At 38.6% G+C, this 22,038-nt stretch overlaps 1 protein-coding gene across 1 annotated transcript in view; it reads right to left on the reverse strand.

Moving 5' to 3' along the window:
* LOC108798615 (cadherin-9-like) overlaps positions 1 to 22,038 on the reverse strand; it is a 165,425-nt gene that overhangs the window by 64,430 nt on the left and 78,957 nt on the right. The window contains exon 4 of the mRNA XM_018570377.1: positions 18,667 to 18,961. Coding sequence (XP_018425879.1) covers positions 18,667 to 18,961 — 295 coding nt within the window. The remainder of the gene's footprint in view (positions 1 to 18,666; positions 18,962 to 22,038) is intronic.

Here is a 22,038-nt window from a genome sequence, read left to right on the forward strand (position 1 = left end):
GATATATATATATATATATATATTATGTTGCTCCCACAATTCATTCAGAAGGTCAAATGCTTAGTTAAATGCCATGTAATCCCTGCTGAAGTGACAGATTACGGTTTAGGCAGAGTCAGTTAATATGATTATTCCCTTCACCAGAGATTATGTGATCAATGCGTGGACTTTGGGAACATGACTAGGAACTGTTGTAAGTACTTCGGGTTCTCTTTTAGGGCCCATTAACACTATTGTACTGCATTAGTGCATACAACTTAATGATCGGTATGCCACTCATTAGGTAGGTAATTAATTTGAATGGACTGTCCTTGGCACCAAAATGGTGCATTTAGCATTTTGAACAGTGCACCACATTCAATGCATGTTCACCAGAAAGATGAACCTATGACAAAGCATCACACCAGCTGGTGTGAATGGGCCCTTAAAGTGTATATCAAGACAAAAACACTTCCCCATGTTTTGTTTCTTTAAATATTCTGCAAATACTGAAAATGACCTGTTGAGCCTGCCAGGACTTTAGCGAACTTGTAACGTCCCATGTGTTTTGCACTGTTGCACTGAAAGCAGTGTTACCAGCCCCATTTAATTCACCTCTATGAATCACAAAACACCTTCCCCTACATCATAGAAATGAGGAGAGGAAAGATTTTCTGTAGTGCAAATCAGGATTTAGCATGCAAGGATTACAACGCTGCTCCTCCATAGATATAGTATGACAGTAAGTGTGTTACTTGCAGGATTATTAGGAGAAACTGAAGGGGAAAAAATGCAACCTCCATATTTAGAGCCAGTAAGTGGCAATATATTAATGTTTTTTTATATATATAGATACAGTTTAAAATCTATCAATTCTGGGAACTGGGGTAAGAATGAGAACAGTGTTATTTTGCTATAGTTCTGTTTACATTTGTGATCACTGTGATTGGCCATTACAGCAATTACAGTGTACAGAGCCCCTCTGATTGACTTTGTGCTTTTTGCCTATGATCTGCACTAATCTAATAGCAATGCAATCATAGGTATTTGTGCTCCAGAACACCACATCCACCGCTTTGCCATTTTAAAATGTACAGAGGTAGCAAAATGTTTAATCAATGCTCATTAATAATAATGCTCACACTGGCTAAGTATTTACAAAAGCAGGGGTAAATGGTTATGATTACACTGCAGGGTCAAGTGAGTGCATAGTGTCATGCTTCTTGCTAGCACAATTCCTGAACCTATTTAGCAAATTATACACTAATATTCAATGTATAAGGTGCGCTCCCACTTTGCCTTCCATTTTGAACACCCAAATAATGCTGCATTTGAGTCTTCTGTTGTGATAAGGTAAACTATTGTACCTAATAGACATGTGCACAGACATAAAATTTGTTTCAGAATACACAAATTAAAACTAAAAACAGTTTCATTCATTCTGTCAAATTAAATCAATTTTTATGCTGTTTCAGATTTGGAGGCAATGAGCCTACAAATCCGAAATCGCACACTGAAACTGCAGAACGCACGCCTGCCATATCGGAGGCATGATGTCACATGACGCTGCATGTGCACAGTGTCGGGAGACGTCATATGCATGTTTGAGCGGCGCCATCTTGGTATACATCAAGATGGCGGTGCCCAAACATGTGTATGACATCACCCGACGCCATGCACGTGCAGCGTCATGTGAAGTTTTTTGCACTCCGCCTCCAAGATGGTGGCATGCATGCGCAGAATGCTTCGGAAGCCAATATGGCCGCCACGTGTTCTGCAAATTAACTTATATATGCCCGAATATTGTTTTATACATAAAGGGATATAGGAAATTAGTATTTTGGATTTGGACAAGCCAACCGAATCAACTAAATTTTGTTGATTTGCAGGTTTGTCTGAATCTGAATGCACATGTCTAGTACCTAACAAGGTTTTGCTTGAAATTAAGTTAAGTTAAACAATGTATGTTCATAGTCAGTGCTGTAAGGATATGTTCAGCTTGTCTGTGCATGATGCCTAGCTATTTAAGGAGACAGAAAGTAAATGCATCAGATCCTCTGGCATGGTCAATGAGTGAACAGAATACTATACATATATATTATCAATAAAGATCATAATCTCTGCCACCTAATACATTTAGGATTGGATAGTGTAATATTGTTTTTTTATATGGCACAAAAAAAACTTTGAGGGTCATTAACAAAGCTGCCAAAGGAAGGCGTGTGAATAACCGACCCGAATTGAAGTGAGCCGAACGCTGTTCGGCTATGCACTTCAGGCTTGTATGGCTGATTTCAGCCGTACACCAACTGAAATCAGCCATACATCTGCTTGCTGGGGCTGGCTTCGGGTCTGCCAAACAAGTTCAGCATGTTCGGCCGACCCAAAGTGCAGAAGGAGTTCGACTCAGCCGATCCAACATCTGGATCGGCTGAGCCGAACCTGCGGCAGGCTACTCGTTGATGTTCAGCCTATTCCCATAGGGGCCGAACAGCAGTGAGTGAATAGCCGAATGCGGCAGAGAAGCATTCGGCTCGGCTATTCTGCTTGGTACCAAGCAGAATATAAAAACAGTTTAAAAAAGTAGAAAAAATTAGCAAACGATTGGGCGGAGCTAACAGTGACAGCTAGCTCAACCCAACTGTTTTCTATTGGCCAGGACCAGCTGTCATTACAATGAGAGCTTGTCGGAGCCGGCGGTGGTATCAAAGCCGGCTCTGCTGAGTTCTCATGGTACTGACAGATCTGCATCCCCTGGTTACCAAGTAACCAGGTGACGCTGAACTGTCAGTACCATGAGGGCTCAGCAGAGTCGGCTTTCATATCCCCGCCAGCTATGCTAAGCTCTCATCGTAATGACAGATCAGCGTCCCCTGGATACCTAGTAACCAGGGAATGATGAACTGTCATTACACAGTGAGAACATATGCCTTCGGCTCGACTGAGCCGCTCAGCCCACTTCGGGAGCTGTACGGACTATAGTGAATAGCCCGTAAAGCAGCCCTTCAGTTCTACTGAACCAAAGGGCTCCAAAAGCCAAAGCTAGCTGAAGGATCAGCCGAAGCTACGGCTGGATCCTTCGGCAGCTTTGTGAATAACCCTATTCAACACTTGTCATCAGACATTTTATTGAAAAGACATTTTATTGTAAAGATAAAAAATGAGTTATGTTGGATAAAGAAGTTAAACACATAATGCTCAGCAAAGTTTTATAGAACATATGATTTTTTGTGTTGTTTCTATTATTTCCACAGTGAGATGATATTAATTAATTGTTACAATTACACATTGGATGTTTATAATGTAGGAATCTGTTTTTTTTGTTATTTACTTGTTTATTTTTTTAGCTTTGATATATCCCACAGTACTTTACAACACAGCACTAAGACCTACCACATTATTATTATTATACACAATTTATATAGCACCAACAGTTTGCACAGCACTTCACAAAACTGAGTGAGACAAGAGGATAAGAAGACCACATCAGTCGCTGCATTAGAGGAGCTTGCTTTCTCAGTTCTTCAGCACAGTCACACATACACATGTACTATATATATGAATTACTATTAGTTACACTCCTCTTTCATTTTTAAGAACCCCAGGAAAATTTCCTTAACCCTAGCAGTTGGGCTACCCCCACGCTGTAAGGGTTAAGTGCTCATTTTCATCTAGGCGCTAAAATAAATGTTATATTTACCTAATCTTGAGAGCTAGATGGCTGTTAGAGCACTCTCTCCAGCTTCTCTCCTCCTCTGCTCCAGCAAAGGAATGTTCTTTGGTATCCTCACGTCCAATAGACAATGTATTGACTACTGGATTGGAGAGGGAGAGGGAGGGAGTAATCTAATGATAGGTATGCCACACATTAGGTAGCCAATTAATTTGAATGGACTGTCCAATGCACCAAAATGGTGCATTTAGCATTTTGGACAGTACACCACATTCAACACATGTTCACCAGCTGGCTCCAAGGATCAGGTGAGTATACATTTTTATTTCTGCACTTGGATGAAAACTAACATTTAACCCTTGCAGGGCAGGGAAACCTCATTGCAAGGGTTAAAAAAGAGTGTGTTAAAAAAGGCTAAACAACATTTCAGTTTAGTGCAGATCCCAGGTGTTTTTGTGGTAAATATGGGCTTGTGTTAGGGATGCACCGATGCCGATACCGAGTATTTGGGCAAATACTCATACCCGCCCAAAAGCTCCGATTGGAATTTCCGTTATCCGGAAAGGTGTCAGTGGAAGATTTCCTCTGAACCGCAGTGCCTTAGGGGAATATCAGCCACCTGAACATTCTGCTCATGCACACCGCCATTTTGGAGTGGATCTTGGTATACACCAAAATGTTTGATCACCGCCATCTTGGTATATACCAAGATCTATTTCAAAATGGCGGCGTGCATGCCACTTCTCATTCAGCGTGTGATGTCATCGTGATGTGACGTCATACTCTCCGCCTCCAAGATGGCTATGGGCATGCACAGAACACAGCAATGGCCAATATGTTTGTGTTTTTATTCTTGTGCTAAATGAGTGATACTAAGTGTAAATCCTTTAATAAATAATATAATATTAAATGGTGAATTATGAATAATGTGAAAGCTGCTGCAATAAAGACAACTGGGTCAAATCATATGTATTTACAAATATGCAGCGCCAATCTTGTGGATGTGCCTAACTAATTGATGACTAAATAACGTGTGTACCTCTATTGGCCCATCGACCTATATTACAAGCGTGATGACTTCAGGCTGGTACGGCTGATTTCAGCCGTACATCGGCTGAAATCTGCCGTACATCGGCCTGTTTCTTGTGGCTTCTAGTCGGTCAAACATGCTCAGCATGTACGGCCGACCCGAAGTGCAGAAGGAGTTCGACTCAGCCGATCCAACATCTGGATCGGCTGAGCCGAACCTCCGGCAAGTGTTTCCATATTCATACAAAGAAAAACCTCTTTGTTGTGTAATAATTTCCAAAAGGGCTTTATTTTAAATCCAGTAAGAAAGCATAACAAAGTCTTTGCCGGCTGTTAAAATAGTAAAACAACAAACTCCTGTGTTTGATATGATGTGAATTAGGCCGGCCCCTACATGTTTTGTCGTTACAACGTCCTCAGGGGGTTGTGCAGGTCTATCCCGTCATACCAACTCCTCTCCTTTATAGTGAGACCAATTAGTGCATTATCTATGGGACGCCACTAGATGTCCCCTGATGAAACTTTCTATAAAAACATGTGTCTAAATAAATCATTAATTGATTTTTTATTTATATACAAAAATATATACTAAAATAAGTTAAAAACTGGTGAACATCTTTAAAATCTTTAACTGTACGATCCAGAATAAATGTTGATGTTAGAGTACTAAGTCATTCTGGACTAAGTATAAATACCATAATCAAATTATTCATCCTTATACTGTCTTGACCATTTTGTGCCTCATGGATGCCTGATATTTTTTGTACAGTATTAGTATGCCTAACATACATATTATAAATTAATTAAAACTGAATTACTATATCCATTTTAAAATCAATATCCTCTTATATATAACTGGTGCATATATTTCTTATAGGAGAAAAGTCCCCTTTACCCCTGACAATACATCATTCCAAAGGATTTTTTATTTTTTTAAAATTGACAATTTTTATTAATTTTTTTTTTCCAGTTAAATGTGATACAGACATCATCTTGACATTATGGTAAATTAGAGCCACAGCTCCAGTGGGACCCTGATGATACCAAACAGATATAAAGGATAGACAATCATTGAAAACTGATACGCATTACAGTTCAATTATTCCGTATTAAATCAACGCTTATGTAATAACTTTGTTCAAATGAACATAGGTAGGAATAAGTGAGTATAACCACGTCTTCCAAGGCAACTGGACAATATTAACTATCAACCAATAGCTTTGAAGAACTTAGAATTATATTTCACCCACTGTGATTTAGTATTTCGGGGGTGGAAACAGGATCCTTTCGGGCAGATCCTATTTCACAGGTGGTTGGTGTGTAACAATATGGTTCTAAAACCCTGTCTTCCCCGTCCAGAACTGCTTCAAGTCGAAACTAAGAGCTTACGATCATGAGATAGCATAAAAATAAAACTATCCCTCAATGAACTATAATCTATAATTCGTATTAACTGCCTGCTAAAGTAAAGCAAAAAGAAAAATAGACCACATGTAGAGTAACATCTTCCCTGACGGGATCTTCAAGTAGCGGCCATCGCTGCTGGCAGCCCTCTCGCCATGGTGTGGAGGTCGGGAGGGGATGAGGGGGCCTGTTACTTCGGGGGTGTCTTTCCGTTTGGATGGGGGTTTCAATAATTCTAACCTGTCTTTCCTAGATACGGTCTCCTGTATTGCTTTCAGTTCATTCTCTCTATAACCCTTCTCTTTGAATTTGTCTGCTAGGAAGTTAGACTGTCTCACAAAGTCTTCATCTTTTGTGCAGTTCCTTCTGATCCAAGTGAACTGTCCTTTGGGGATCCCTTTGATTAGTGTTTCAACACTAATATTAATATTTAAAAGGGATACTCTGGGGTTCACTGTCCAGGGTTATTGAATAACCGAACCACAGGTACACAGGTGTATATATAGTGTTATGAGTATGCAGCTCAGCCACTCATTTTTGCACTGTTTCACTTATATATAGTGTTATACGCTGTTTTTTGCTTTTTATCTTTGGCGGATATACTTTGGACACTAGATAATTTTGAAAGTGTATAGCAGGGGTATCCAAACTCCGGCCCTCCAGCTGTGGTGGAACTACGAATCCCATGAGGCATTGCAAGATTCTCACAGCCACAGACAGGACTCCCGGAAAGAGATGCATCATGGGATTTGTAGTTTCACCACAGCTGGAGGGCCGGAGTTTGGCTATCCCTGGTGTATAGTGACCTATACATACTGATCGCTTATTTATTTATATATATATACAATGTTTTCACTCATCACGGTTGAAATATAGGTTGATGGACCAATAGAGGTACACACGTTATTTAGTCATTACTTAGTTAGGCACATCCACAAGATTGGCGCTGCATATTTGTAAATACAATGCCCAAAATGGCCTCCGGCGTGTTCTGAAAATGAATTCATTTATGCCCGAATATCGTTTTAGTATATTAAATTTGTTATTTCAGATTTGGACGAACCGCTGAATCAAATGATTTTCCTTGATTTGCAGGTTCGTCCGAATCCAATTGTACAAATATATATATTGTTCTCTTTAGTGTATAGATTACATAAGTCAGAAATGCAAAGTTTGGTTTGAACAGTGAGAACATTTATAATCCCAGCTATTGGAAATCCACCCATATTTACAATGCCTGTGCTACAGCTTATATTGTCGTGGTTTTCAATGGTTTTTCTACCTCCACAACCACAATCCAATTCAATATCATCATCAATATCTTCACACCCATAAACTACACTATGTTAGGGAAATTCGATCCATTTCCTTCTTCCTCTTCTCTATTTACTGGAAGCCTTTACATTAACAATATTGATGTATAAATGTAAACTGTATTATTTTACTGATATACTGGCACATTCCCTGTATCCATTAATTGAAGGGCTAGAGTAACTGGCACAGGAAAGCAATTAGCTGCTACTGCTTAAGCCTCATGAAGTTCTCCCTGAAGAGCCATAATGTAATTATTTATGTAATTATGCTCTTCATGAAGCATTTGTCTTTCTGAATTTTCACTTGGTGGGGGATTCCAGTTTTAATAAAAGAACTTCCAGACTGTTAAATCACAGAAGTTTCAGATAAACAAAACACGCACATAATTAAAATTAACATAATTTATTTACATTTTTATGCCATTTTTTGGGCAAAAAAGTTTAAGCTTTACTCAAAGTGTGACTGTAGTTTCTGGAAAAATGCTTATATTTGCAACCAATATCTTTTCTAGAGTGTTTTCTGATGTAGTAAGTTCATTTCTTTCCTTTTTAAAAAAGGTAGTTATCAATGATATTTTTTATGGTTACAATCTATCCAAAAACACACACACATGGCTCATTTTAAGGTGGACCTTTACTCCTTTCACTAAAAATCACTCTCAACATTCTGATATAAAATCATTGTACATTCAATAGTTAATTAAACATATTTTTCTTTTACTGTGTTCCCACTTCCTGGTTCTCTTGGGCATTAGTGATATCGCCCATGCCTATAATAAATCTCACAAGATCTCAGGGAAAGGCATTTACCACTACTGAGATGATGTGCATGGTCACATGTGCCAGAGTTGCAGAAAGTAAAGGGAGATTAATGAATCTTAGTAAAAATGGCCACTGTGAGAAGAATTGAAGGAGAAAAAAAATAAGGTATGCAAAGAATACAAAGCCTGCAATTCTATAAGTATCTGTTTGTAGATTGCCATTACTAAAGAATTCTAAAGGTGACTTTGTTTTTGTTTTGTACATAAGGGTTAAGGTCCTCTTTGGGTGACTGTATATTTTGGTAAAATATATTGTTATATTTTGTATAAAGAATAGTGGTTATAAAGGAGCTCTCTGTAAAATAAGATAGTAAATTCTTACCTTACCACTGACAGCACCACTGAATGCTGCTGTAGTGCGGATAAATCATCTGCTCTGCAATCTCTTTAGACATTCATAATTCCAGGAGTGTCTTTCTCCTGTGTGTCAGTCATTGGCTACATGTCACTAAACATTTGTGAAGATTTTAGATACATCAGTCATTTTTGAATATTCATTCAAATATAAGCTCAGTTTAAATATAAGTGCAAATTCAGAGTTTTACACTCTGATTTACAATTGACAGTTTTTACAAATTAATATTCAGAATCTTTTTGAGCAGGTCAAATAATGTGAAACTGTAAGGATAGAAATATGGGAGCTGCCAATGCTAACTTGTATTTAAACAAGAACTCTGGGGAAAATGTTATTACCACTGCAATGGAGTTACCCTCGCACTAGAAGAGTTAACTGCTCGTTTTTGTCTAGGTGCTAAAACAGTTATACTCCCCTGAACTACCGAGCTGACTTCCTGATTCTCTGCTCACTGAAACGTGTCACCTCCTCTGCTGCACAGATGCTCAGCGTTCTCATGTCTGTACATGTGTGTAGACCGTGATGACACAAGGATTCTTAGACTGCAGCAGAGGATGGGGAGAGAGGCTCTAGGGATCAGTCTAAGAGCAAGCCAGCTGGAATGATCGGGTAAGTATTAGGGATGTTTAGATACCAAGTACCATACTTGGTACAGGTACTGATACTTTTCCAGCTGCAAGACTAGACTCGAGAAAAACTCAAAAGTCAGGAGGCAGCTGTCATTTTTAAGGCGCACACAGAGCTCCTGAAATTTGTGCATCCCTGTTTTAATGTATGATTTTGCACATAGACACAAATGAGCAGTTACCCTTGTGGTGCACAGGTAGTCCAACTACAAGGGTTAATAAAATTTTCCCTGGAGTTCTTCTTTAACCTCCCTGGCGGTATTCCCGAGTCTGGCTCGGAGTGAATTTTCCATACCAGGAGCGGTAACCCCGAGCCAGACTCAGGGCTGCACAGAAAAGTGACACTCACCTTGTCCCTGCGATGCCGCGAAATTTCCTGTGCTTACTATTGGATCCTTGTGCCTTTGGCTTCCCTGTACCAGCTGGTATCCCTGTTTGGCATTATCCCCTGCTTTGCTCCTTGCGCCCCTAATATATGATTTCAGTGTTTACCTTTAGTAAATTGCTGCAGACTTTAATTGATTTCACCTGTGTGCTGTGAGTCTCTCTATTACTGCCTTCATTGCCTCACTTCTACTGTATTTCCCCTCTCCAGCCTTTGTCTGTTTGCTTCCTATTTACTTGCTTTCTTGTACTTCAATTCCGTCACTTACCTTCCAGTGTATCTTCCTATGCTTTGCTGTCACCCCTTTACTTCTGTGCTCCTCTCTTACCTTGTGACTGTGTTGGATTCATCCTTGTCTGCACATCCCCTGTGTGCATACATCGCTTTGTGCTTTTTTATGTACTTTTCCCTCTGTTATCCTTCTTCTTTGTATGCAGGTGCAACGCACATCTCTAGCTTACTTTTGTACGTTACACCTTCCTGCTCCTAGGTTTGCCTCTAAGCTACTTAACCTTATCGAGTGTCCTTGCTTAGCTACCCTCTTCAGTATACTCTGCTGTTCTGCTGTGCGTTTTGCACCTTTGTTTGTAACTTTCTCTCTCATTGTGTTCCACTGTTCCTATCTTCCTCCTCTTGGTTACATGTTTCATCCCTACCTGTTCTTTGTATCCAGTTCCCCAGTGCTTCAACTAGCCCTTTGCGTCTGTGTGGGTGCACTAGAGGGCTGCAACCTGGATGGTGTCCAGCAGCCAATCATCCTCACCATTAGAGGCTCTGTCGAATACCTGGCCCTTCTTAGATTCTGTGCCTCTAGTGGGTTCTGAGAATGCACAGACCCTTAGTTCCTCTCTCCCTGTGACCAACATCCCGATATCCCTCCTGTCTGTGACTCCTACCAGCTCCTCAATCCCCAGAGCTTACGTATCCTAGTGCCCTGGTCCCCAGACCGTGACACATATAATATGGAAATATTATTATTATTATATGATTCTTTTGTACACGGTGCGTAAGCAATTCCATTGGATAAAACTGAAACCAGTAGCTACTGAAAATATGTTAGAAACACTAAATTTTCTGATATCCTATGAAGCGATGCTGTACAGTTGTTTCAATTGATGTACCAATCTAGTCATTATTAAGAAGCCCTTTAACTGTTTCATTGTTTGATCATACTATTCAGAATACATATTTTGTATGTGTTTACACGCCTAATCTGGGCATTTATGAATATTCACCAGGGTATATATCTGTTTTTTATGTTTAAAGAGACTCTGACACTTTGCCTATTTAGCATAAAGTGACAGAGTCTCCTAAAAGTCCAACCAACACGCTTATACTTACCATACTTTGCTCTCTCATTGTTCCATTGCAAGACATATGTTGGATGGTTTTGCTGCTTACACAAGACTGATGAGCTCATCCCCTTCCCTTACATGTCGAGTTAAAAGCCTGGCGACTTGTCCCTAGGCCAAGCACTGCATCATGGGAGTTCAAATAAGCCCCTATGCCCAACTTAGTATATTTCAATGGGCTCTGGTCTAAATGAGTAATAGGGTGGGCTAGCTAGAGGCTCTGTAATTTTGCCCTTAATGGAGTAGTTGTAGTTGTAAAGAACACTGTTAGCAATTCCCTGCATGCTCTAAAATTTCTTCTCAGTGACGTTGCCACCAGTCTGTTATTTACAGAATGCTATTTTGAAAAAAAGCTGAAAAGCAACCTAAATGTACATTGACTTTTCAAAAGAGTTCTTCAGAATTGAAGGTCACAGTAAACAGTTTTCAAATAATTAAGCAAACATTTGATTGTTTATATTTTCATACGGAAGCATCAAGTCGTTCAGCTTAACAACTATCTCAGGTTAAATTGTACTGTTTAATTTCCCTTTGCAGTATTGATTTATGATCCATATTTTCTTCAAGCAATTGCATTAGCATTTTTTCAGTACAATCTAATGCATTGACATAATAAGATGAACTAAATAGATCAATGTAACAATGAATGTACATACTGTTGTTCTTCATTCTCTTTTGGAGCATTTGTGAAATGAATCTTTTAAAAGTTGTCATTGTAAGCAATATTTGAATAGATACTTGCAAATGAGTATTATAACTTTTGCCACAAATGGAACATATTACACAAAAGAATGGTTCATATTTAAATACTAAATAGGCTGAGCTTTAAGTGATACATTTGTGCAGTATATCAAAGGGCCTTTATCAGTCATGTACAACCTCCTCCACCTTCACTATGTTTGCCACTCAAATCTTCCCACCAATCTGCAATGCCAGCATTTAGTCAAGCAATAGCCATCCCTAAAATTTCCACTGCAGCCCTCAGAAGCTGACACTTTCAGCGTATGAGTTAAATAAATATGCTTTATTGAATGCTACTCATTAGCAGTTTTCACTAAGGTAATCATAAAGTTGTTTATTGGGATAACACCTATTTTATATCTGTTACATGTTCCTAGTTATATAAGTTAAAAAAAATTGCTTCTTGCAGGTTAAATTGCTTTTACTTGGGTTAGGGCTTCTGGGTTTCTTGAGGATTAACATGTCTACTTTCTGCTTTTCCTTCTTTGTAGTGTTGGAAGGGGTTGTGAGGGGTGGGGTAGTAAAGGTTTACAACCCTGGCTTCTGCATTCAAATGTTGAGCTCAACAACTTTGTGTAAAAAACAAAATTATCCAACATAGGCCTTTTTATATGCATATCTTTCGGGTTATCATAACAATTGTGATTATTTGCTTTATATTTTAACCTTTAACCATGCCAACACATTTAAAACATAATTTTGTGACACTAGATCATGTAGTTTGTACATGGCACAAACCTTTGATCCAATGGAGTTTGCTTTAAAAAAACAAAAAAACATAAACTGTACCTTCTGATTTTGTAATACAACATACAATTTATTTTTCTCACAATTTGGGCCTTTAGCAGGTAATCACAAATGCACAGATTTTGTAAAATCTAAGCATATTAGAAGTTTCTAAGATGCTCTGTTCTCAGACAAACTAAAGCTCGCTTCCACAAGGATTGTAATTACAATACATTTTGTAATGTTTTCATATTTCATAATATGAGCTTGGAACTTCCCAAGAATGGTATTTTAATCAGAGATCACATCATGTCCTTATGGCCAAGGAGGATGGTCAGTATGAGGAAATGGTTTGAAGGGTAACTCTTGGCAAACAACAATGTACACAACCTAAATATAGTTGTTTTACCTCCCAAATATATATATATTTTTATTTTTGTCTATCAAGTCCTCAGTTTTATACCGCCCTGCCAGTTACACAGTCAGATGGATGACACCATTTCCAGTGTCACATTTTTCCACTGAAAAAGATATACAGCACTGTCTTCTCCCCATCCTACTGATTAGACAGTGAAGGAATATAGGGAAATCTGATGATGTTACCCCTGTGCCCTCTCCTCTTGCTACCACATACCCAGTCAGCACATTTTCATCCAGCAGCGATTCTCTGTCCTGCCCCTCCCTCCCAGTCTTAGTACTGCTATACAAGAGATTGCAAGAAGCTGATAACAAGTCAAATTTAAGTACTTGCAGTAGCTGAATTTGAAAAAATATATTTAGGGCCCATATACATTTGTGTGTCATGTTAACAAACTTATGTTGACATGCATTAACATGCTTTGCATTTTGAAAGGCTTGCCAATGTAACCCAGAATGTCCAAAATTGGACATGAGCCTTTAATGTGATGCAACACACTACTGTGCATTAAATGTTAAAGAATTACTGTGCTTACCTATACTTTGCTAAAATTAAATATAAATGAGCTGCCAGAGTTCTAGTATTTCTACTCCTCTTATGCAAATAGATATCTATTAGTGCAGTGCTCTAAATCCCAAAATATAACAAAATAAGCATACCAGTATTTCTGCTCTGCCAAAAAAACTCCTTAAATGTCAAAAAGCACACAAAAGTGTTTTTGTGCCTAAATATACAACATCAATTGTATCTATATGTGTACATATCCATAAACAATTTTAAACCAGTGCTCTAAAGTATTTGTATGTGACAGTGTGAATTTATACACAAAAATGGTATCACACTATATTTAACATTGCCAACTAATATGTGCTAACTCCACTTTGATTTTCAAAATTGTGTCTCTCCACAATGAAAAAAGTTGCTTTATAGTACCTTATTTTCATAGTGCTTTCTCCACTATGTATCAATCACCACTGACCAGTGCTCTCCACCCTCAGTTGGAATTAAGCTTACCTTTGGAAATTGACCTTAAGGTTGAAGTTAAGGTCAGACACGTATGTTTCCCCTTAAAATAATTAAAAACACCTACATTACATATGTGCACAATGATAGCGTTTGCTAAAATCTTAGTCCTTCTCAGATCCCACATCCTGGAACCTACATGATGAGATCACCAACTGACATGCACCTAATCTATGTTTTTTCCAAAAACATTTTATTGAGAATGTCAAAAGACATTAAAGATTCGACAAAGGGCTTGTAAAATGCTATCATAAACAAAGATTATGTGAGTTATATAAGAGAAACCATTTGGATGGGTAATGAAAAAAAAGACTATCAACATTTAGCATAATAAGCATATTCAATAATATCAATAGGATACAGAGAAAGTCTAAGGGGTTGATTTACTAACCTTTTAAACACACCACGAACGTGTATACACCTTTTGTAGTGTGTTCCCTCCCAGCATGATCTATGGGAGGAATCGAAACACCTTTGTAGTGTGTACACACCCAGCAGGTGTGTTGTGCAAAGCACTGCAATGAATTGCAAGGTAATGTGGTGTAAATTAGCTCTATGTTATGTTGCTTGCGTTGATGAATGCAGGAATGTAAATGCATGAGCTAACCATTTTTGTCTAAACTGTGAAGCAGCATTATATATGCATCATGTGCATGATTTTTCCATATATGGCATTAGTGGAAATATGCTTTTAAAGACTTTTTGGTTGATAAATACGTTTTGCTGTGTGAAAATCACACACACCTGGTGCGTGCGTGTGTTTAGGTTAGTAAATCACCCCCACGTGTCAATTTCTGGGTTTCAGCATAAATCAAACAGTCTCACATGGTAAGATACAAGATTGTCATTAACAAAATGAACAAACATTAAATAACAATTGAATGCAAAGAAGGCTTTCACATGGTTTTGCTATGGACTGAATGGGTGTCGAGTGGATGTGCCAGAAAGAGCAATATCAAAATTAAAGATAACTCTGGTGCTGTTTAGAAGGCCCTCTATGCTTCTATGGCATACCGTGCAGAATACTTGAAAAGGAGAATAGGTTTATCTTTCTCAAGAGAAGATAACAATTTATAAATAAAGAGCAGCCATCTAGATAGATAGATAGATTTATTTATTTGTCACATACATAATCGTACAAGTATGATATGCAGTGAAATGCTTACACGACTGCAAGAAGGAGAGGATGAACAAGTAGAGAGAAGAATCAATAATAATATAAGACTTTTACATCACAAAATAAAATATCAATGTTAAAATTTAAATATTAAAAATTAAATTAGACTAAAAATGCAAATACAGTATGAAGTGTAAAGTGTGCGAGTGCTAACAGCAGCAATATGGAGTGAATGAATTAAGGTGATGACCAGCAGTGTATTGACCTTCCTTTGACCATTCTTTTTAAAGTGCAGATATGCAGTAAATGTGAGTGTAAGAACATTTACCTAATCAGGCAGTAGAATGTATGTCTATATAGAGATCTGATTGAGAGACCGTATAGCCTGAGGGAAGAAGCTTCTCCTCAGTCTCTCTGTGTTGGCCTCCAGGGGGCGAAAACGCTTCCCAGACCTCAACAAAGAGAAAAGTCCATTATTGGGATGGCTGGGGTCCCTCACGATCTTCCTGGCCTTGGTCCAGCACTGCTTGCTGTAGATCGAATCCAGGTCAGGGAGTTTAGTTCGGATGATCTCTGAAACAATCTAGACGCATCTAATTCAGAGGCGAGATCCAATTCCACATCCAGTTTTTTTATGTAAATCAATTGTCATGATCTTGAGTCTTGCTATGATGGGAGGGTTCGGTGAAAACCCTTTCCACATTATGCATATACTAGCCAGCAGGAAGCATACATAGGTCTACTGTCTACTGATTGTACAGTTTGTTAAAGGACTACAGTCAATTTCCCAGTTATTAAAAAGCAAGATCAGTGAGTATAAGGAGATACGTTGGCCCTGCATATTAGCTATATAGTCAAGAACATTGGACCAAAAGTGTTGGATCTTGGGACATAACCAGAAACAATGGAATGACGAGGCATCTGGTTAACCACATTTGGGGCAATATTCACTATGGTGAGTACCTTGGATCTCTTCATTTGGAGTGCATAATAAGCTTTATATACAGTTTTGAATTTGGTTTCTCTTGATTTTTCATCAACAACCACTGACTTAGTGGTATGAAAACCTGTCAGAATTTTATGTACAAAATCAGTGGGGATATCCAGTGCCCACTTAGCAACATTACAGTCTTCCAGAGAGAATGATACACAATCCCTCAGGAAAACATAAATGACAGAAATTGATATCCTTTTCCTAGAGATTAATTTGTCAAAGGAGATAGGAGAATGATTTGAAACAATATTCTTAAAAAAATAGAGATCTTTAAATTTAGTGCTGAATTCCTGAAACAAAAGCAATCTAGAGCGATCGTCTGAGAAAAGATGTTGAAAATTGGTGATACCTTTAACTGCCCATCATTGAAAGTCCACATAATCTTCCCCTGGAAAGGGGGGGTGGATGATGGATTACCTCCAATGGTTAGATATTTAAAGTTTTAAAGAGGTAATTTTAGGCACCTCTCTCCAGGCCACCACAGTGTTCTTTATCAAAATGTTTTATAATAAAAGTAAGCCAATCAGATTCTGATTTAACACAGTCAATATGATATACATAAATACATATAGAGAAATAACGTGGCCTCTTGTCACAGACCCACATGGCAGCATTGAGTAACTATAAATATATCACAGCAACTAATGCACTGAGACCCGGTTGCATAGCATAAAAAAATGACAAACAAATAACAGAAACTAGGAGGCTAACAAGCACCTGATAAACAGTTAGACTCAATGGAAATAAATGCATTTGCAATTTTTTTTCCTTAATCACGTATCACAGGTTATTCTTGGTGCCCCACAAAGCCAGGTAAAACTATCAAAATTATCTCTGATTGTAGCTGAAGCTCAATAACAACAATAAAGCAGTTGAGAAAAAAATAAGTAAAGACTGTTAAATAGAAAACAGATCAACATATCCCTTCAAAGAAGATGATCAACAAAGGTACAGCAAACGAGGGCTTTGTATCTAAAAAAAGTTCATGAAACATAGGTGGAGGGATGTGGTACAACAGGCACATCCCAACAGATGAATCAACAGAGGGCAGTTGAAGGAGTTGAGGTGCTGCTCCATTTGATGGGGTGAAGTTTTCCCCAATGGTGGTTGGATGGTCATCGAAGCCAGAGGTATCACGCTTGAAGCGTTTCAAGAAGGTGTAGGCTGCAACTGGATCATGGAATGAGTACTGTTCTTCATCATGTGACTTGAATCATAAGACAGCTGGGAAGGCCAACGTGAATTCAATATTTTCTTTAAAGAGGGTAGCACAGGCTTTTTAGAAGGCCTTGTGCTTTTTTGTTACATCTTTCTTAGCACAGAAGGATTGCAGCACCATAGATTGAAGCACAGAAGGCCTGCAGGACCACAGACTGATACGTTTAATCAAGATATTTTACAATAACCAGACATTGATTTTTTTGATATGGGTTCAAAGGGCCGATGCAGCTCTTTTGACTTTACATTGTGCCATTAGTCCCAGCAGATACGTAATGAGCAGGTAGGAGCCAGCAATGACAGGTAATATCTCTCTGGAAGGCCTATGATCTAGAGATTGTTTCAACAATAGTGCTTTTCTAAGTCCTCTATTCGATCAGCTAATACATGGATCCGCTGTAAAGTAGACTCCAATTGCAGCATCAGTATGTTCCTCCAATTTCGCAATGTGGTTCTCTGCCTCAGAGATCCGCTGGGCTTGATTGAGAAGGTCATGTCAAAGAGATTGTATGTCTTTAAACACTGTCTTGTTGACTGCATCTTGAATCATAGGCTTAATAAGTTTAGCAACTTCGGAGGCAATCTTCATTTGCTTGGTGGGTTGAGATGCATCCTCATCAGAGGATGCCATGTCACATGGTGGGTTTAGATTGGTAACCATTGTTGTGTTATCCTGCGTTCGCTTACCATGAGATAGGGTATCTCTCATGCGGGAACCACTCTTTTTTTAGGCCAAATAATTGTCCATTGGAAGGGCTAACAGGCAGGGACAGCATGGTGGGTGCTGGGAGTTAGAAAATGCTGATGAACAATGATTTTATATAGTTTCCTGAATGGCAAGGGAGCTCTATGCTTCTGTGTCCACCATATCAGGTGGACTGGGAGTCCCTCTACTTCATGTTTAATGCCTCCCCCACCCCCTCTTACCCATTCACACCTAAGTTTTGAGAATTAAACATGGCGGTTGGAGGACCTTAGTTGTGCATAGAATGAGACATGGCATGTGAGCATTAGTTTATGCAGAATGTCAATGTTAGTTCAGCCTGCCTAATAACACACCACGGAGAGTGTGTCCATGATGTCCTGGGCTTACAGGAAATATGAGCATCATACTTGGAGAGCATGAAGAGACCAACAGCTTGCAGTGGAAGAGACCCTGGATGGTGATATAGGATTGGGAAAAGTTTGTTTTGTTTGTTCTGTGAACAATTAGTTTTTTTACCTATCTAAACCATTTTTAACTTAAGGACATGCTTCTCCTAGGTAACTATTGCTGACTTCTACCTAAATAATCATTCCCTCTTTAGTCAACAGTACAGTACCATTTTAACAACAATTTGCCATTCTACTTTGGAGTTTACTAATCAGACCACATACATAAAATATTTTTAGAAATAACCCATCTCAATTTTCTTGTTGCATTCTTTGTTTCTCTTTACAGTCTTGTTAACATGATGCATAATATATTCAGTAAAATATGGATTTTACTTACCAACTTCTGACATTTCAGGGACAGTAGCAGTATATATATCCTGTGTAAACTTTGGTTCATTATCATTAATGTCATGAATCTTTATAATAAATTCAGATTCAGGTTCTACTTGTCTTCCTGTTTTTCTGTCTATTGCCTTGGCTCGAAGAGTATAAACAGACTTCTCTTCTCTGTCCAGTCTCTTTACAGCTTGAATATCTCCTGTATTTTCATCTATAACAAACACACTGCCAGCTCCATCTCCAGATAAAATGTACTTTAAATTTCCATCTCCTTTATCGTGATCAGTATATAACTAAAGGGAGAGATATAAGAATAAATATGAGTATATATTGTTCAGGTAAATTAAAGGTCAGTAATTGTGCTTTATGCTGCAGAGGTGAACATATACACATATATAGTCATTAATTCAGGGTTTTTTTTCCAGCAAGCTAGAACAGAAATTGGAAAGAAAGATTAAACTAATTCATGAAAGTTATATTTTAGGATTTACAAAACAGCATTCTGTGCCTGCTTCCTTCCAAGACTATTAAAAGGGAGCATATTTTCATCACAAAGAAATATTAAATAAGATTTGCTTGATTTGTTTGATTAGTTGGTAACCATTAGACATTAGCATTATTTAAAATTCAACTTCATGATTGTGCCTAGCTCACTCCTATTATTCATTCTCAGTTTGTTTTCTAAATTTAATAATTTGCCCTGCCTTTATTTCTATATTTTGTTGGAATTGTAAGAAAAAAATGACACATGGGCGTCTCCACTTAGCAATCTGGTATGCAAGCCCATGAAAAAAGATTACAGAGCCTGGGTAGGATATGGCAGTGTTCTCCTGGTAAGGGAATGTATAATGTCCAAATCTACCTCACAGTCAAAATTCGAAAACAATGCAAGTCTTTGGGGCTAGAACGTTGAAAATCAATTGTCTCTCATTTGAAGGCTTATATGTAAGTTATTGGCCATAAAAAGGGTACGGGGATTTGGGTACAGCCCTGGGGGACATGTATCAATGAAAAAAACTTTTTTAAAAAAATACAATTTTTAAAGGAAAAAATTCCTTTAAATAGTGTGCCTGGGGGGTCCCCTCAAACTGCTTGTAAAGTAGCACAACTTTACAATGTATAGAAACCGCTGCAGAAAAAATTACATTTATAAGAAACAAATTATATTTAAAAAGAAAAAAAAGTGTGCAGTTCCCCCTCCCAAACAACCCTTTAGGTCTGGTAGGAATTTTAGGAGGGACCCCATGTAAAAAAAAAAAAAAAGTGTGTGGTGTTTCCCCTCAAAGTCATACACCTGCCGCAGAGTGGCATTTTAGCAGATGGTGGTGAAATATAAACAATTGGGCAGAGCTAGTGGAGACAGCTAGCTCCACCCAACTGTTTACAGTTGTACGGTATCTGACAGGTGACCCATGATTGGGCAAAGTCATCATGTCTTCACCCAACTATGTCTCTTACAGAGTACTGCGCCGTGATTGTGCAAAGTCTTGCACCTGATCTGTGGTCAGGTGCAAGGCTTTAGCCAATCAGGGCTCAAAAGGCACTGTGCGGAGCTTGGCTACTTCATGCCCTGCCCCCTATAATTCTCCTTATTAAATTCCCACTCAGACCAGCTCCGGACAAGGGTGTCAGTCAGAGACCATGGGTAAGTCATAGTCTACACCTGTCATTAGGCAGATATAGGCTCCCTCTGTCTGTAAATTGTGTCTTATGACTGCTCATAAGAGAATCAGGGGTTGAAAAATGTACTTACACAGCCCAAGTAGCATAATAAGCTTCAGACTTATCAGAGGCTAAGGCCAAAATTTCCTCCATCCACATGATATCATTTATAACATTGACCCAGTGGGAAACATTAGGAGCTATCAGTGTTTTCCAGTAGATGGAATAAAAAACAGTCCTTGACAGTCCCTTTTTACAGCCATGATAGATGGATAAAAGATCAGTTTCATGAGTGCGTGCAAGAGACGTGCCATATAGTTCTTAGTAAATATTAAAAATTGTGTACCGAAATGGCTGTATCAAGGGGCAGTTCCACCATATATGCTCGTATGCACCTCTATCTCTCTCACATCCCTAACAGATGTCTGGTATATGTGGGAAGATGTGGTATATAGATATAAAGTCTCTATACCAGTGGGAGAGAATTTTATAGTTTTTCTCTTGTGTATAACACAAGACTGACAATTTATGTGGATAGACAAAAGGCCAACTCCCAATTGTCTTCTGAAATCATTTTACCTAAATCCCTGTGCCACAATTCAACATCCACAGGCAATTTGACAGTTCTGCTGGAGGAAAGGAGTTTGTATATTAAGGTCAAAGTATGATGCAGGGGTTCTGACTGTGTACACAGTTGCTCAAATTCTGTGAGAGATCCAACGAGCCCACAGAATGAAGCAAACCACTAAAGGATGATAGTTGAGCTAATTCAATCCAATTAACCCCCTGGTGGAATTGGATTGTGGATTTTATCCATCAGGTTTAAATTTACCTGTGGTTATGTCAATGAAGTCTTTGGTAAGGGGCCACTGTGAATGATTATACCCCCTAATCATGCAACCTGTAGACCCAAGGGTAACACAGTGTTATCAAATAAAGGTGTCACTGGGCCAGGAAAGGTGGACAATCCAAAACAAGTGAAAGCATGTTTCCAGGCTTTCAATGAAGCCAGAGTGAGAAGTGAGAGCTGGGTACAAAAAGCAGTCGGGAAAGCTTTGATCCAAGGAGGAGAGTGGATATCAAGGGGTAGCATGAATTACTCTGAGCATTTTGTTGGAGTCCATCCAAACCAGGTAAGTATCCTAGAAAAAGAGTGGCCCTATAATACAATTTAAAGTTAGGCAGAGCAGTACCCCCTACAGACTTACATTGACTAAGGGGGTGATTTACTAACCTAAACACACACACGCACGCGTGTGATTGTCACACAGCAAAACGTATTTATCAACCAAAAAGTCTCTAGAAGCATATTTCCACTAATGCCATATATGGAAAAATCATGCACATGATGCATATATAATGCTGCTTCACAGTTTAGACAAAAATGGTTAGCTCATGGATCTACATTCCTGCATTCATCAATGCAAGGAACACAACATAGAGCTAATTTACACAACATCACCTTGCAATTCATGCAGGGCTTTGCACAACACACCTGCTGGGTGTGTACACACTACAGAGGTGTTTAGATTCCACCCATAGATCATGCTGGGAGGGAACACACTACAGAGGTGTATACATGTTCGTGGTGTGTTTATAAGGTTAATAAATGAACCCCTAAGTGTCTGAAAACAGATGTGGGAAAGACCTCTCCACCAATGGCCTGAATACTAGAGGAGCGTAACCAAGTAAATAAGGATTGTGTAGG

Source organism: Nanorana parkeri, unplaced genomic scaffold, assembly GCF_000935625.1.
Source record: "Nanorana parkeri isolate BGI_ZX_2015 unplaced genomic scaffold, ASM93562v1 scaffold1525, whole genome shotgun sequence".
NCBI classification, from domain to species: domain Eukaryota; kingdom Metazoa; phylum Chordata; class Amphibia; order Anura; family Dicroglossidae; genus Nanorana; species Nanorana parkeri.